Source organism: Ananas comosus, linkage group 1 (assembly GCF_001540865.1).
Source record: "Ananas comosus cultivar F153 linkage group 1, ASM154086v1, whole genome shotgun sequence".
NCBI classification, from domain to species: domain Eukaryota; kingdom Viridiplantae; phylum Streptophyta; class Magnoliopsida; order Poales; family Bromeliaceae; genus Ananas; species Ananas comosus.
Window position 1 is genome coordinate 22,599,154 of NC_033621.1, and position 17,366 is coordinate 22,616,519.

General features: G+C 35.5%; 2 protein-coding genes across 8 annotated transcripts; one reads left to right on the plus strand and one right to left on the minus strand.

Annotated features, from left to right (window-relative positions):
- LOC109711829 (CBL-interacting protein kinase 8) lies at window positions 926–10,932 on the minus strand. Of its 6 annotated transcripts, none has more exons than XR_002216692.1 (15): window positions 10,786–10,932; window positions 9,884–9,946; window positions 9,665–9,736; window positions 8,206–8,313; window positions 8,050–8,124; window positions 7,885–7,938; window positions 7,292–7,417; window positions 6,990–7,079; window positions 6,034–6,156; window positions 4,518–4,631; window positions 4,074–4,190; window positions 3,126–3,182; window positions 2,914–2,988; window positions 1,517–1,636; window positions 926–1,289 (listed from the first exon to the last, which is right to left on the minus strand). XR_002216692.1 is itself a non-coding variant. In XM_020235111.1 (15 exons), exons 1-14 carry the CDS (start codon window positions 10,834–10,836, stop codon window positions 1,546–1,548), a joined length of 1,221 nt encoding a protein of 406 aa, XP_020090700.1. In that variant the 5' UTR covers window positions 10,837–10,931; the 3' UTR covers window positions 926–1,289; window positions 1,517–1,545. The 6 variants fall into 6 exon arrangements, 4 of the variants coding, with proteins under 4 accessions (XP_020090700.1, XP_020090709.1, XP_020090691.1 ...); XM_020235111.1 differs by having other exon boundaries at window positions 1,517–1,641; window positions 10,786–10,931; XM_020235120.1 differs by having other exon boundaries at window positions 935–1,636.
- Window positions 12,854–16,966, plus strand: LOC109713003 (DNA-binding protein DDB_G0278111). Of its 2 annotated transcripts, XM_020236918.1 has the most exons (8): window positions 12,881–12,989; window positions 13,094–13,140; window positions 14,397–14,462; window positions 14,609–14,658; window positions 14,759–14,823; window positions 15,966–16,057; window positions 16,151–16,222; window positions 16,599–16,966. In XM_020236918.1, exons 2-8 carry the CDS (start codon window positions 13,138–13,140, stop codon window positions 16,635–16,637), a joined length of 387 nt encoding a protein of 128 aa, XP_020092507.1. In that variant the 5' UTR covers window positions 12,881–12,989; window positions 13,094–13,137; the 3' UTR covers window positions 16,638–16,966. The 2 variants fall into 2 exon arrangements, with proteins under 2 accessions (XP_020092499.1, XP_020092507.1); XM_020236910.1 differs by lacking the exon at window positions 13,094–13,140 and having other exon boundaries at window positions 12,854–12,989.

The window sequence follows — 17,366 nt, forward strand, 5'->3', positions numbered from 1 at the left end:
AGGGTTGTCCTCTGAGCACCCAAGAAGTTGCTTGCATGTTGGGGAAGGGAGAGATTGGTTCTCCCCTCAAAAGTTCAATCCTAGCTCTATCTCTATAAACTCTTCTCTTCCCCTCATCACTAACTAAACTAAAACTATCCAACTTGATTAATCTTCTAGTATCATTTTGCTTATACTCCCTCTCCCTCTCTCTATCTCTTCTCCTTTTGTTGTAGTTCATAAGATCCAAACTATAACAACCATGAAGTTAAGAGGTGAAGGGAGGCAGAGAGGAGGGCTGAGCAGAGGTCTCCGAGAGCGGCGGGCGAAGCTCTACATCATCCGCCGCTGCGTCGTTATGCTCCTCTGTTGGCATGACTAAATTAGTCCCTATATTCATCTTAACTCTTTGTGTTTTCTCATCATATGGTGGATGGAGTGCAGTTTAGTGATTCTTAAGTTCTACATCCACTGATCAATAGTAGTATCTAACCATCCTAGGAAGAACCTTTTTTTTTCTTTTTTTCTCTTGTTGGTTTATTGGTCTTAGGCCATATATGGGCAAGGATGAAGAATATCCAATTCTGCAGCATAAATTGGAGTTACTACTGTTTCCTCTAACCTTTTTGATTTAAGGTTTTTTTTTTTTTGTTTTTTTTAGGGAAATGCGTAGACAAATCTATTCCAACAATCACCAAAAGTTCATGAGAGAAGCTCAGCTTATAAATTGTTGCTTCTGCCTATTTTATTTTTCGAAACCAAAATATAAATTGCAGAAGCATCAGAACATAAGATAGATTTCAAAACATGAAAAAGATAGCCTAGCATTAAGACAAGATTTCACAAAAAACTTGTTTTGTTGTCAAATATAAGATTACTGGATACAATAATGGTATTCACAAGTAAATTTTTGTTCCAGTGAACTTAAAACTGATACACACTGGGCTTTTTAACAAAGGGATCATTGAACAAGTGCTGATTTACATTCACTATTATGTATGTATAAGTTACAGTACACTCTTCTCATCTTACATGTAATACCAGCCACAGAACCTGAGAGCTACAACACCATATACAAAATGCTTTAACCCTTCTTAAATACTTCCTTGGTGCCTATTTGGCCCGGCTTTGATAACAACTTTTGTACTCAAGGAAAGCTGGGGTGAACTAGACTTTCGGTGCAAGTAGCAGTTTTGCTGTTGAGTTTCTAGAAAGTGGAGTAAAAGAAGCAGGAGATATTCTTACCCTCTTACTTCCACATAAGTGTCTTAATCTCCGATAGATCGGAAGTCATTACGCCAAACACAAACCTTGAGCAACAAATATAATATTAGATGTATTGAAGGTAAACATTGGATATTGACTTCCTCTATGCTAACTAACATGCAAACAAGCGAGGTGAAAGTGGAGAACTTTACAAAAGTAATATCACGCTTCTTCAAACAGCACTTGTACAAATGATCTAGCCAGGCCAAAACGGCTCTTAAAGTTAATATCATAGCAAGGGAAGGATGGATATCGTGGCATGGAAACATACATAGGACTATAGTTGTTGGCCGTTTGAGTTTAGCGCCTTGATTTCCGCGCTGTCCTTGATTTGCTCATCTCAATAGGTGGTTTCCAGATTATCTCATCCAGTTTACTGCAGAAGTTCTTGCTGAACTGAACAGAGCAAGTAATCAGCATCAGAGCATGACGATAGGAAGATGCACATTATTGACTAAACTAAAAGGTGTCCTCGTTTATCTTCTTTATTTCAGTAATAACAATAGAATCTCATTAAAAGGATGAAAATTAAGTTCAGAAAATGCACGTCCCCCACAAAACTAGTAAAACTATTCAAAGTTTCAACCTCAACCCCTCAACGGCGAATGTTTTAGGAGGTTCTATGTAGATTTGCTAGGACCCATTAATTTTGGTCAATTACGGTTAGAAAAGAAAATGGTTCATATCAAGAACTAGGGAAATGTAAGTAAAGATAAGGAACCTGTAAACACTTCTCGTTATTATACCTTTCTGGATAAAAGTAATAAAATCTTAAGTCTCAGGCGAACAATAAATCAGGACCAAAAGCGAAATGAAAACCCCTAGTTAGGCCTAAATTGGTTACACTTCCTCGTTTGTTTTTTAAACCCAAATTCTATCCGATGTTGTGTATGGGCAGATAGAGTTCTTTATTCTCATTAGTGTGGGTTAGCTCACATACTCATAAGCACAAAGAAGTAAAATGAAGTTACTGGCTAGGTTTTGTTTTTTGTTGCCAAACAAGATGCAGAAACAAAAATATTGCAAACAATTGGTCATTTGCCGGCACATTCACTTGCATAATATTTTGAGTGTAAAAAAACAAGAAAGCAATAAGTGCACCCATACGAGGCCTCAGGTTTTTTAAATCTTCTGATAAACTCATTGCTTTCAGTCAGTTTTGAGTGCAACTAACGAGTTTACGTCGAAGTTCGTTTGATAGTAGAAAATTCCTCAATTTTCAGCTCAAATCAACTTTTCATGTCTGAAGTTTTACAATATATACAAATGTTTTTACGTTGACAGGGCTGCTCTAATTCTGTAGTTATCCCATAAGTTTCTGAATTATTTTTGAGAGTTTTAGGATGAAACTAAAATGGTCAAACTCCAGAGCCTACAGAAACAGAAAAAACCAAAATTGGAACTTCTGACCTTGCTAAAAATAACTTTATTGTAATCTGATCATTTCAATGGGAAATATATAAGATGGCAAAAAGTAGATTTGTTGAATAAATCCTTTTTTTATTTCACATCAATAAATTCAAAAAATGCGTACGAAACCACGAAAACCAACCATTACATTCCCAGCCCTTTCGTGGCTAAATGGCTCACTTCTAGAGCATAGATCTATATTGTCATGCTAAAGGTATTTGTCAGCTCGACAATTGACTTGAGAACTAATTTTATTACCTTGAGATATTCAGACACATCTCCAGCTGCTCTTTGAATTTCCACCATGAAAAGCGATGGAGCAACTTCAAAGATCTGCTTCAATTTTAGATATTCACAGATCAAAGAGGAGGTAAAAAAGGAAGAAAACAATGTTGTCATTTAGAAATTGAAAAACTAAGCTACCAAAAAGAACAAATAATCAGCAAAACCAAACTGAGAGGGTAACTCACTTGGAGCATAACATAAAGATGAGCAGTTCTGTCTGCCGACAAACCTTCCACCCTCATCTGGAGATTAACATCATATAGGATTTAGCAATTATTGAAACATTTTGATAGTAATGACTAACATGTTTAGGTTGATTACCATTAAGCAAAGAATTAAGAGTAGAGAAAAAAAATCTATATCATGAAATCAACCTAATGCCATCAAAAGAATTTGATCATTGTAAGGAAACAGACAAATACATTGCTTTTGTGCCTTCCTATGAGAACAAAAGCACAAAAACATAGTAGAACTTGCATTTGCTCTTGACATACCATTGATCTCAAGATGGTCAGAGTTCTCCATAAATTGATTTATTCACAAAAACACTGACACAAAGATATTTTATATATTAAGCTCGTGAGGCGGAACTCTAGAAGTAAATTTATTAATAATTCAACATTTCTGGAAGTAAAATTTTTCTAGAAGTTTCAGCACATACTGTTGTTACCCACAATATGACATTTTGATGAGCTTTTCTTCAGTCTAGACAAGGGATGTACAATTTGGCTCCACACAACTGATTGAAAAGAGAAGTTAGTGAAATATGCACAAATATGCACCTAGATCTCTTCCATAATGCTTATCTAGAATTTCATGGTAGTGGGAACATCGTCTTTAGAGATAACATGAAAAACAACTGAGCTTTACAATGAATTATCTAAATAAGCATACCTATGACATGGATTTTACAAATATCCATATCGTTCATTTCCAAGCCCTCAAATAAAATGAACAGAGATGAAAAAGGCACAAGTTGACAAACTACACTAGAACCTTCGGGCTATGTTTGGCCCATAGCAGGCCTCACTCTTTATAAAATTACAGATACATATTAACAATATATATAAAAGGTCGAATTTCTGTTTCTTTATAAAAAATCATTTGTTTGATGATCAACACAGTATACTCACCTTATAATTACGAATGTGAGTCTTAAATCCCATTGACTGAGCAACAACTTCCATACTCGACAAGACAACTTTTGCTGGTTTGCGTGATAGAAAACGAGTTTGATGTTTCACATTATCCTGTCAAAATATTCAAAAATCATATCGCAGTGAAAAATAGAATCAATATGTCAAATATATGCAGTGATGAAGAATCATAATGTGGCAATATGGTGGATTTTATCATGCAACTTAAGGGAATTATAAAAGGATAGAGGCACTGTTTATTAAATTACTTGATTGAGAGTGATGAAATAGAAATTATAAGTGAATTCTTTGCAGGAAAGAATTCAAACCACTGGCAATCAAGCAAACTAAATGACATAAAAAATGCAAGATGCCATATAAGTCCAACTATCTATAATAGTAGAATCCAGAGAAATCTAAATATCTTTGAAAGAATCATACCTGTTTCCGATCAAATAGTGCTGAAAGGTTCAATCCTTGGGAAAGAATAATTAAATCAAATGCATTAAGAATAAGAGGACCCAATTCCTCATTCCTTGATTGCTCAGGCACCCGCTGTTAAGTCCAAGATACCATTATCAAACAAGAAGCCATCTTATCAGTGAAGGACTACTTTAGATTTAGACTTTTTTACATTCAACAAGCCAGTTTATTATAGAAAGGTAAGAGTCCTATAGGTTTAGTGCTCACACCATTACGATGAGCAATCGAGTAAAAGTGTAGCCACTACAAACTTCTATATTTCAAAATACAGATTCAAAGAATCAAAAAAATATGCTTGTATCAAACATTTAAGAGCTGTACAGAATTCATCATGCGGATCATGCTGTACTGCATTGTACCAAGCTGACAAGGTACTGGCACAAAGCTGATGGCATGGCATGAAATGGTAAAAGTAAAACCCTCTTTTATTATACTGTTCATGAATTGGATGATCGAAATATGATGAAACAGAGGAATCTTTGGGAACACTTTGATTTACCTGATACAAGTAATGGACAGATTTTTTGGTTTTATCAACTGTCAGCATCATGAATGCATTTGGATTTTAAATATTTATATGCATTAAGAGTAAATTTTGAGGGAATTTGGTTTTCCCCAAATTTGTGTCCTCAATCTAATGAAACATGTACTTTTTTAAAAAAAAAACTCTTTGAAATTAACAAATAATTTCCAATGTTCCAAAAGGCAGTATGCAATATCCATGGGGTTACCCACAGCCACGGTCAATCCTACCTTTCAAAAAAAAAAATATTTACAGCATATGCACAGCCACCTGCGGCATATGCGGTCCGACCGCATATTATACAGTGCAGTTTATAGTCCGAACCACATATGCTGCCACATATGAGGCTGCATGGACTGCTTTTTCAAATATTGATAATTTCACAAATAGATAGCAAAAAAACGAACACTCAGAATAGATTATTGCGAAAAGTCCAGAATGTGTAGACAGGGGGTTACTGTGTTGCTAGCATGTAATGCATGCCAGCGTATCGGCACAGCACTGATCATGCCAGAAATTGTCGGCATGACCCTGTAGTAAGGACTTAAAACACTGATATATATTACTTTCTTATTTAAATGCACTATATCCCACTTTTTAAGTCCTAACTTTTTGGTTGTAAATATTATAAGATTATTCAGATCGCATTTTCTGCTCCGCTTTCCTCATCCCTTTCTTTCTGAAATTAAGACCAAAAACATGATGAGAAGAAAATTTTCAGCTCATATGAACTTATGCCACCCCCAAACCTGATGTGCAAAAGTAACAAGGGCTGGTTTAGATCAATATGGTCTTTCGTGTTTCATCCTCAATCTAGGTTTACGTGGCTTTGTTTGATGAATAATAATAAATGACAACAGGTAGAAACTTGAAATTTACGTCGTTATTCAAAAGACAAGTTTCACTTTCACGGCATAACAAAGGCATGAAAATAAGTTTAAAAAATCATACCTCAGGATCATCAAAAACAGCAAAGACATCATCAAGATTAACATCCTCGTGTTCAACTTCCATAGCAGGCACATAGTTCTTCTTAAACCACTCATCATTTCTAATCTCTTCGATCCTAATACGCTGGCTCCAATATGAACAAACAATCAATCAACAAAGATTAAAGCAGATACTCTATCCAATTAATGTGAATCACTATCTACCAGACTATAGAAAAATAGTTGTATTGCATGTTTAGATATTTAAAGAAAGAAACGTAGCAGGGATTCTCGTGCTTGTAGGCACAGTCTGGCATGGCCGGCACGTGCAGATCGTGCCCATAAGCCCATGCCGACCATGCCAACATATAAAACGGGATGTGTGTCGAGGCATGCCAGCTTGCCATTCCATGCCATTGGCAGACTGGCACGCCAACGCCCCTTGCCAGTGGCACAGCAATCCTTGAAACAGAGAAGCAAATTTTGAAATCAACAAATCATTCACCTTTTACTTTCACATTATAGAAGCATTAAGTGGTTCTTTGAGAGTTCCTATTCTAGTTTTATAACATTCCAGCAATTCTTGCTTCCTAGGCTAGGAAAACACATTTTATGTTCTTTGTACCCAACATGTCATTTATAATTCAAATTTCGATATTGGGTTGCTAGGGCACAACTCAAAGATGCGAAGGCTTTCAAGACATGACAGAATGATCGGTTGTCGCCTTGACATTAACCCTCCCAAAAGAATTAGAGATTGGTGCCAAATTCCTGGTTTTCACAACCAACTTCTTCGATCACATCATATGTGTAACTAAATTAAGTTTCAGAAATAGAGACCAAGCCCATGGACATGTAGTACGAATATGAACAATTAGGCTCAAACCCATTAAGCAAATTTTAAATATATGAACATTGTAGAACTAAAAAGAAACACTTGCATGTAAGTGATTATAGAAGTAAACAAGTGTCACTTACAGTTTCAGGGTTGGGGTCCAGAATTCTACGAATTAAGGATTTTGCACCAACAGAAAACCAAGACGGACAAGAAAACTCTGCCCTCTCAATCTGTATAAAGTAATTCAAGAAACTTGATCAACTACAATTATCTGACGATACTAACAACAACGCACATATTTTATAGGAAATATGGAATAAATAAGCAGGATATCTTGGAAATAAAATGCAGGTATCTGAAGTAATTCACTTGTAAAAAGCTGCAGAAGATTCAACCAAGTAATAGCCTATCACAAAAATTGACCATATAAAAAACATAATACCTTGCTATAAAGAGTAGTCAAATCAACCTCATCAAAGGGAAGATACCCTGCCAGTAAAACATACAGAATGACTCCACATGACCAGATATCAGCAATGGCACCATTATAACCTTTATGACTGAGTACCTGTTGTACAATATCATTCATAAGTCTAAAATTGCAACGAACTGCTACAGCTACAAAGACCAATTGCATTATTAAGCACAGTGAACAAACTGGGAACAATTCAGAGCCTCATAACAATGTTTAATCGATATTCAATTAAAGAAGAATACTCATTTGTGTTTAAGAACACCTATCACATGAGGAGTCGCAGTTAACAGAATATATATTTGACACTCATGATCAAGTACCTATCAAGAATAGCTATTAATAAAGCAGAAAATATTAACAAAGGACTGAATAAAAAGGTTACTTTTGTAAGTTAATTTAAATGCTTCATAATGCCACAAAACTACGAGTAATTTGGAGATAAATCTAGCATTTAGTGATACATACAATATGCCAAAAGTGTTAAGAATCAAATGAGATGAGGACATAGTCAGAAATTTTCTCAGAAAAAGAAAGGATGAAAACAATTTCAAGATGATTACCTCAGGTGCCACATAGTTTGGTGTTCCACAAGTAGTGCGTAGTAGGCTAACTCCCTACAGGAAAGTAACCGAAGAACACAATAACATAAGTTAATAGTAGTAGACACTAAGATAGAAGAAATGTAGACAATAGACAAGATCAGAATACCAAGAAAGATATTATACTTGATCAGGCAACGCACTAAGTCCAAAGTCTGAGATTTTCAGATTTCCTTGTGAGTCGAGGAGCAGATTCTCAGGCTGTGTATAGAGTAAAAGAGGTTAAGGACCTTATGAAAGGACAAGTGTGTTATTTTACTTGAAATTTCAACCATGTAGCACCTTCAAATCTCGATGGTAGACACCTTTAGTGTGGCAAAAATCAACACCATCAATAAGCTGCTGAAAGTATCTCCTGGAATCAGCTTCACTAAGTTTCCCACGATGAACCTGCGCAATTTGAAATTGCCTATCTTAAACTAAATAAAATCAACCATAATGACGTTTACACTAAAATAAGCAATACAAAAAACTACGACAAAAATCTGTATATTTACATAGCATAATACATATCTATATAATATACACACGCACATATATATATAGTCCGGCTACTATGCTATTGATAGCACCAAGCGCTTGATGCTATTAAGTTTTCCACCATTAGATCTACCCCTTTGACTATTTCGAGCCGTTAAATCATATTATTCAACCAACTACCCACTCCTCTAGGGGATCACTATCATCTTAACTGCACATTCCTTTCTCCAATGGCTGAAAACCTAATAGCACCGATGACTCAGTGCTATTAATAGTATAGTAGCCTATTTCTATATATATACACATATAAATGCATACATACATACATATATACATACACACACACACACACACACACACACACACACACACACATATATAGAAAGAGTCCGGCTATGGTGCTTTTAAATGTGCCAAACACTTGGTGCTTGTAAGTGTTTCACCGTTAGATCTAATCCTTTGATCATTTCCACCCATTAAATTATACTATTCAACCAACCACCCACTCAACTTTTGGAGACCACTATCATCCTAACCACACATCTCTTAATCTAAGGGTCTAAAACCTATAAGCACCAATGACTAGATACTTTTAGAAGCATAAGAGCTCAATTATATATATATATATATATATATATATATATAGAGTCCGGCTACTATACTCTTATGAGTACGATCGTCTTCGTACTCATAAATTATTTTTGATTATAGAGCTTCCGAATCGACGATCCATACCGTTAAACATTATCTAGAGCATTTAAAACTTCTAGAAATCAAATTTTATAATTTTTCGATATCATTTACCTTACGATCAAAAACTCACAAAATTGACAATTTTTAACGGTCGGTATGGGATATTTGCTAGTTTAACTGTGTAAAAGAATCGGAATAGGTTGAAATTTTGATAGAAAATGCTATTCACTACCTAAATAAAGATCAATAACTCCGATCTTAAATTGAAGGATCCGATCATCCATTTTTAAGATGTCGTTCGATTTTGACCATTCATTTTATACCCACTTGATGGACTTTATAATGATTTTGAAAATTACGAAATTTATTTTCTAGAAGTTTCAAATACTTTAGATCATATTTAATGGTGTGGATCGTCGATTCGAAAACCCCAACATCGAAAACAACTTATGAGTACAAAGGGCTCTATACTCATAAGAGTATAGCAGCCCTACTCTATATATATATATATATATATCACAAGCACAAATAGAAATGATTTCTTGATAATATTCCATTAGAGCCTCACAATTTTATCGAACAATTCACCACCAGTGATGAATTCTAGGATGATATAGATCTTTGTTCGGCTTGCCAATACCTACACACAGAAGAACAACCATCAGTTAATAAATCAAGAGAAAACTGTCACCATACATGGATTACATAAACATTAAGATTAGGCCTTAGGGGGAAAAAAAAAAACAGGAGTTGGCCAGAACTTGAAAGCTAAGGATTATGCTATTGCCTCGTGTAGTCGGACAACATGGGGATGCCTAACAAGCTTCATTATGGAAATCTCTCTCTTAATCTGCACAAGGAAACAAATTATAAATGAGTCCTCAGTGTAACCCGTAAATCATGTTCCTTCTCGAAAACAATCATCATGAATTACATAAAGCAAACACGGGCTCATACCTATCCGCCCAGATGAAAAGAACCACACTTTGAAGGAAATACAAATGAAAGAATGACACAAAACCCAGCAACATTTGTCACAAATTTCCACAAAAACCCAATTTATTATCAACAGAATACCATTCTTCGTGAGTTCATCATTGTCAAATAAATGGAATCTTTATAAATTTAGCTTTCTTGACAAACCCAATCCACTTCCCACATCACATCTTCCGTGTGACTCAACAAAGAACCCGTGGATAATCAGTGAATCTCCCAAAAATCTGATTTTCATATTAGAAAGAATAGATTTGGTTTTAATTCTCTCGGGCAATTCAACAAACAGGTTAATATATGAAAAGAGAGAACCCAATACACTACCCACATCATATATTCTCCAAAAGTCCAATTTACACCGAAAGATGGGATTTTTATTCTCTCCCGCAATTCAACAAACAGGCTACAAGCAAAAAGGGACAGAGAATTAAGGGGCTTGGTATGAAGACAATGAAACGACCCGACACATCACCCACATCATCATATAATAGAATCTTTACAAGAACTCGGCTTTTTCTTTCCGACGCATCCAGTACACTACCCACATCACATATTTACCCAAAAATCCGATTTTTACACAAAGAGATCCGATTTTTAATCCTCTCACGCAAATTCAAAAGGGGTTTTTTTTTCTGTTAATCGAGAGAGAGAGAGAGAGAGAGAGAGAGAGAGAGAGAGAGAGAGAGAAAGCAAGACCTGGTCGACCATCTTGTGCTTGATGATGGTGGATCGGTCGAGCACCTTCATGGCGACGCTCTCCCCCGTCTCCGTGTTCTGCGCGAACTTCACCTTCGCGAACGTCCCCTCCCCGATCGTCCGCCCCACCTCGTACTTCCCCACCTTGCGCACTCCCANCTCTCTCTCTCTCTCTTCTGCTTCTTTATAAGAAAAACAAGAAGAAGATCACATCGCCATTGATGAGCTCTTTTGGAGCTTCTTCTACAGTGCTCTCCTCCCCTTCCTTTGCTTTTCGTTCACTCAAAGCAGGAGCCGTTTGGTGGGGTGTGTACTGCGTAGTTCACTCGCATAACCCTTTCCGTGGAGATTTGGCACCGCTAGTGGAGATTTGGACCCACCACCACCACCACCACCTACCCCCTCTCTCTCTCTCTCTCTCTCTCTCTCTCTCTCTCTCTCTATATATATATATATATATATATATATATATATATATATTTGAATTGGACGGCCGGTAGAATTCGATCGCTTTTGTTCGTTTTTCCATAGAATCGCAAAATATATTATAATTGATTCATCGCTAAGCGTAATATTACGTAAAAAAATAAACAGAATATTTTTTTATCATATTTTTGTAACTTACGTAACGCAATCTTTTCATAATCCTAAAATAGAGCTTAAAATATTACATAAATAAATTTTATTTCTCGTACCAATATGTAAATTGAAAAAGTTTGTTATTGACTAATCTGCATTAATCTCATGATGATCCATTAAATTACACGAATTGTATAATTTTAAATTTATATTACATATTATACAAATAACAGTTTTATAACTTTATAGTGTTAAATATAAAAATTTGCGAAAAAGTTTCAGAAAAAAAAAATTATGCCTATAAAATTTAGCACAGTGCTACGACAATTTATTTATGTTTAGAAATTTTTACTTTCTAGACTAATGTGTAAAGTAAACCAAATTAAGTAAATTATTTAAAATAAAAAATGAAATTTAGGTAGATCTTTAAAAAAAGATTTTTTTTTTCTCCTCTCCTGTGTGGTTATGTATAAAATAAATTGCGAATAATCTCTGTGGGGAGAAAGCTTTGATCAGCACATGATTAGTCAAAATCTAATCAAGCCTAGGAATTGACTTTGGTTTGATTGGATGAGGTTGTAGGGGCGGCATGGATTGTAGCTACTCGATTTTGACTTTTACTAGACTCCAATTACGTTTCATTTGTCGAGAAAATCTATAATATATCAGTTATATTACAAATATAGTATTTTCAATTAGATCAATTTTTTTTAAATTTGTCCATCACATCATAATTATTGAAAAATATTTTTATTATATTTTTCTATAAAAAAAAGATGTTATTGGCTCGAAATAGATGAAGTGGTGTAAGTATTGCAATATAAACTTTCTCCTCACCGGAGAGTTTCTTATCTACGGACACCTATAAATTTATGTGTATATCTTAAAAAAAAATAAATTTTGATTTGTTTTGTAAATCTAAACACGTTTTAGATCCGCCATATATAATTTTACTGGGCAATATTAGTCCTCAACCTAATCATTAAGTGCAAGGGCGGCTATCCAGCTTGTTGCTCACGAGTCAGCTCGTGTTTGGCTTGAAATGAACTCAAGATCGGATCGCTGGTTTAATAAACAAGCCGAACATGAACTGGAGTCAGCTTGTTTGTGTCCGGCTCAATAAAAACTCAAATACATATATTTTATATTTATATATATATATAAATAAATAATTATATATATAATACAAATTTTTATTATTTAATTTTTAATCCAACTCAATTATAAAAGTGTCATTTATGTGTAAAATCTCAACCATTTGATCAAAGCCTAATTTTTATACCGACCATCCCTAGAACAAGTGGCAAAGGACTTGATGGAATTCTAGTTGATTCACATTTCTAGCTAAGTTTATTTCTAAATAAAATAAAAGAAGCAGGTAGCATACTATCTATCTCTTAAGAAAAAAAAAAAAAAAGCTTATTATAGATGCTACTAAGGACCAAAGCACAAATACATGTATCGTGAGGGATATATATGCAAAAATCCATTTCTTTGTTTTAGAGGTAGGAATAAAGCGAAAGCGGTGGCGTTGCATCGACGAAGCTCTAGGTCTCTGCAGATCCCTTTCTCGCTCTCAAGTGTAATCGCGTTCTAGGGATTCGATCCAACAACCGCGATCGATGGTACGCATGGCGATCCCTAAATCTTTTTCTTTGTCCTCTTTCAATTCCTTGTTTCGATCTGTGTCCTCGCTTCTTCTAAGGCACAAATTTGCTCTCTCTTTTAGCATCCACAAATGATCTGGAAAAGAGGCTCCTGATGTGGTAAATTATGGTACAAGAGATAAATTCGCGTCTTCGTGATCATTTCCCCCTAAAAAAGTTTGGAATTTGTTAATTGATTGTGACTGGACGAGGAAAATTTCTAGGGTTGTGTTACTTTTCTCGTAGTTTATTGTAGTGTGTACTCCGAGTGGGGGTTATCTGATAAGTCAGTGAAAATCCAGTTAAATTGCAAGGTTTTCTGACGATTCTTGGAATAGCTAGGGTTTGAGGGGGAAGGGATTCGATTCTCAGAGAGATTGAACAATCTTTTGTTGGTGTTATAGAAATGGTTTTTCGAACTCAACATTTTCTTTTGCTACCGACCGTCCCTAGAGTAAGTGGCAAAGGGTTTGGTGGTTGATACTCGAGGCCCAAGTTCGAATCCTAGTTGATTCACATTTTCAGCTAAGTTTATTTCTAAATAAAATAAACGAAGCGGGTAGCGTGCTACCTATCTCTCAAAAAAAAAAAACATTTTCTTTTGCTTCGGGTTTGCAATTTACATGTTAATCATCTAGCTGTGAGTAACTGTCATACATATTGGTGTAGATATCACTGTTAGTTTTATACTTAAGTAGAAGAGCGCATGCAATTTCTACTGATGCGACAATTTAAGCAGTGGATATGTATCACTGTGGGAAATATTGATTTGTATCTCTAAATTTCTCTAGACAAGGAGATACCTTGGAAAGTTGGGAAAGCTTAAATAGCTGCTATTGGGATCTGTTTTCATTTCATAAAGATAACCCAACGAGCAAAAAATAACTGTTCGTATTTTTGTATAATGTTTTATGACTTTGAACATTACATGGCATAGTGTTTTAATTTATAAATCAGATATAAACATCATGATAGCGAAGCTTAAACAGCACATAGTGTCGTTTCCTGTGTCAGCTACTTTAGTCTGGAAACTACCCTCAAAATTCTTCCACTTGTTATTGGTATTCTTCCAGCTTTTAGTTTAGTTTAGTAACTACGGTGAGAACATGAGTCGACAATCTTTTGACTAATGTGGTGCTCATATTACATATAAAGGTGCACATGTATCAACAATGTTTCACTGATTTTGCCTTAGTGTTAGTGTCGCATCTACATTCTACGGTTTAATCCCAAAAGAAAAACCGGAAATATTGGCACCGAGTGGAATGTTCAGGAGAATAAAATGGATGTGCTTTACAAGTTATTCACTTGTCACCAATCACCATACATTAGATATTCTTTATCTTTTTAGTCGCGGAATGACAAACTTCTTCATCAAATCTTTAGGATGACCCCGAGCTAGAAGCCATTCGGCAAAGGAGAATGCAAGAGATGATGGCTCAACATGGCGTTGTGCGTACTCCCCCCCCCCCCTCTCTCTCTCTCTCTCTCTCTCTCTCTCTCTCTCTCTCTCTCTCATACAAAGCGGTGATTTTGTAAAAACAACTTCCCGTGTCGGTTACCTAATGTTTTTTTTTTTCACTCTCTTTTTAAATCAGGGCAATCAACAAAATACAGGACAGCAAAAAGCACAAGAAGATGCCAAAAGGTAGGATTTCGTTTTCCATATTTAGCACTCTCCCAATCTTTTGACTCATAACCAAGCAAACCTTGTAGATTAGAGTGAATTATGGTTAACTTTGTTTCAGAGAAGCAGAAGAACGCCGACAAATGATGCTTAGTCAGATATTATCTGCTGAAGCAAGAGAAAGATGTGAGTGCTTGCATTTGTTTTCATATTATTTAAATGATTTAATGTGTGTGAGAATCTATATCCTGCAATATTTTGCGTAACTATAAAGTCTTGCAAGTTAAGGGGAGGCATCTATTTTTTCCTCTGGCATAAGTTGTCTATCGGTTGTCTTGCTGATTTCTATGTCAATACCTTATCATTTTTTACGTGTTACATATCACATCACACCGACAAACCTTGTCAGCAAATTAGCTTTGTGATGGGCCCATATATAATGGGAGTCACGCTTTCAGTACCTGTTGCACTTTAAGACTTGCAACGTAAGATTACAACATTTTTTGATTAGATTGAAAAAATGGATACCGTGTCTTCTTTCCTTTGTTTTGATTTAAGCTACTTTAGTCAGTTGAATAGGAAATATCATTATATTAAATGATTCATTAGCTATTGGCTGTGAATTATCAATGAAATTAACACTTCTTCAGCTGAAAAATAGTTTGAGCTTAATTTTGAGTTATCACTCATTATGTTAGTGAAATCCCAATCTCATCAACTTAAAATCACTCAAATCAAAACAAATGAAGGTTGAGATGCTGTTGATAAAAAAAAAAAAATGAAGTTGTAGGGGCTATTTTGAATGACCAATGGCTGAATGGGTCTCCATATTTTTTACCTATAATTGATGTCTCATGCATATTGCTCGAAGCGCAAAAGTGCTTAGTCGTCTCTCTACTCGATAACTGAATCAAATACTTTAGAAGACAACTACTAGAACAACTTCATGATTTTGATTGTATGGTAGGAAGAAGAAATACACCCAAAGAAAATGAATGTTGTAAAACTGAAAATTTTGAGAAAGATGTGTGGTGGCGCTACTTGCTACTGAAGATAAACTTACGTTGCAAACTGCAAGTTAGGATTATGAGAAGCACCAACTAGGAACAAGATATGGAAAAATTTAGGATGGCCTAAACATTCACCTGAGCATACATAGTCCACCTAGTAGTAGCATGATTCATTTGGGAGCCCTTCAAGGAGAACTCTTCAATTATGACATCACCCATTTGTGCAGATTTTTCCTACACTATTCAATTTTGTCATCATACTCGTCCTATTGAATGGGATCTAATATAAAGTTTTGCTTCCTGTATGTAAAACAACAGTAGCTCGGATTGCTTTGGTCAAGCCTGATAAGGCAAGAGGGGTGGAGGATGTTCTACTCAGAGCTGCCCAAACGGGACAAATATCTGAAAAAGTAATATGATTCAGAATTGTTCAACTTAATTCCTATTCCTTACCATACTGATTAAGCATAAGTTTCTTAATTTACTTCACACTTTTTTTGCAGGTGTCTGAGGAGAGGCTTATCTCACTTCTTGAGCAAATCAATACACAAACAAGTAAACAAACTAAAGTTACAGTAAGTAACTTACTCTGACATGCCCTAGCTTCCCTATACTACTATGGGCCTTTTTGGCTCAGCTGGAGCTTTTTAGCGATGAAGCACTCTTAGTTTTTCAATAGAATCTCCTCTGTAGATTATCGCTGCAATAAAAGCAGAACCTTTGCCCAACAAGCCACCAACAAAGATGCAGTCTATTTGTGTGGCATTAGCCAAATGCCTGCTTTCTTAAAACATTTGCTTTTGGAGTCGAGAATGCATTTCAGAAGCTAGACCAACTGGCATTCTGGCACTAAAAATTATCTTGATAAATAAAAGGGACACGTGAACTTCCCTTTCATATTTCTGTTTCATCTTCTAATTACGCGTTTACTAACGCTTAAATTTATATCAGATCCAGAGGCGTCGCAGTGTTCTCGAGGATGATGACTAGCAAGTCGGCTTTTGGAGATATAATGGAGATTGGTGACGAAAATATGAACGTAAATGATGGGAACCACGGTTCATTTTCAGCTGCCATTTTATCTATAATATCGGTGTTATATGTTTTCTGTGAATCATCAGATTCAAGAGCACCTGGAGTGTTCTTCTTCGAGCTGCTCTTGGAGGTGTGGTTACAAAAGTCTCGTTGAGTGGTTTATTAGTTTTTGAGCATGTGGATATAAATGCTTTGATTGTCGGTGCCTTCCTAGAGGATTGTATTGTTTGAAACTGAAATTGAACTTGATGAGACTAACCCTTTGGATCTTCGTTTGCGCTTTACATCTGCTCCAAAGAATCAAAGTAGATGAAAACATTTTGTGGGCTCCGAATCAGAGAAAAGAAAGAACAGCAAGTGGAAAGGAAATACCCAGCAGTGCAGTATCACTTCACCACTCTGCTCAAACAAACAGGTTCTGAAAACTTAAATCTATATACCTCAAATCGTTAATGTAAATTGAAACGCTAGACCTATAATAATTTTTTTAAAAAAATAAATCTTACCGTAGAGTTCATTGTTTTTAACGTTTTATGTAGTCTTTTTCGATACTTTTTAAGCCATATATATTTTCTCGCGTCGAAGTGATGAAGGCCAAAGAACAATTCTAGAATTTTTTGCATTTGGTCCGCTTCGCCGTGCCCATTGTTCCTCAGATAAGGTTTCCAAGAGCGCCGTAAAAAT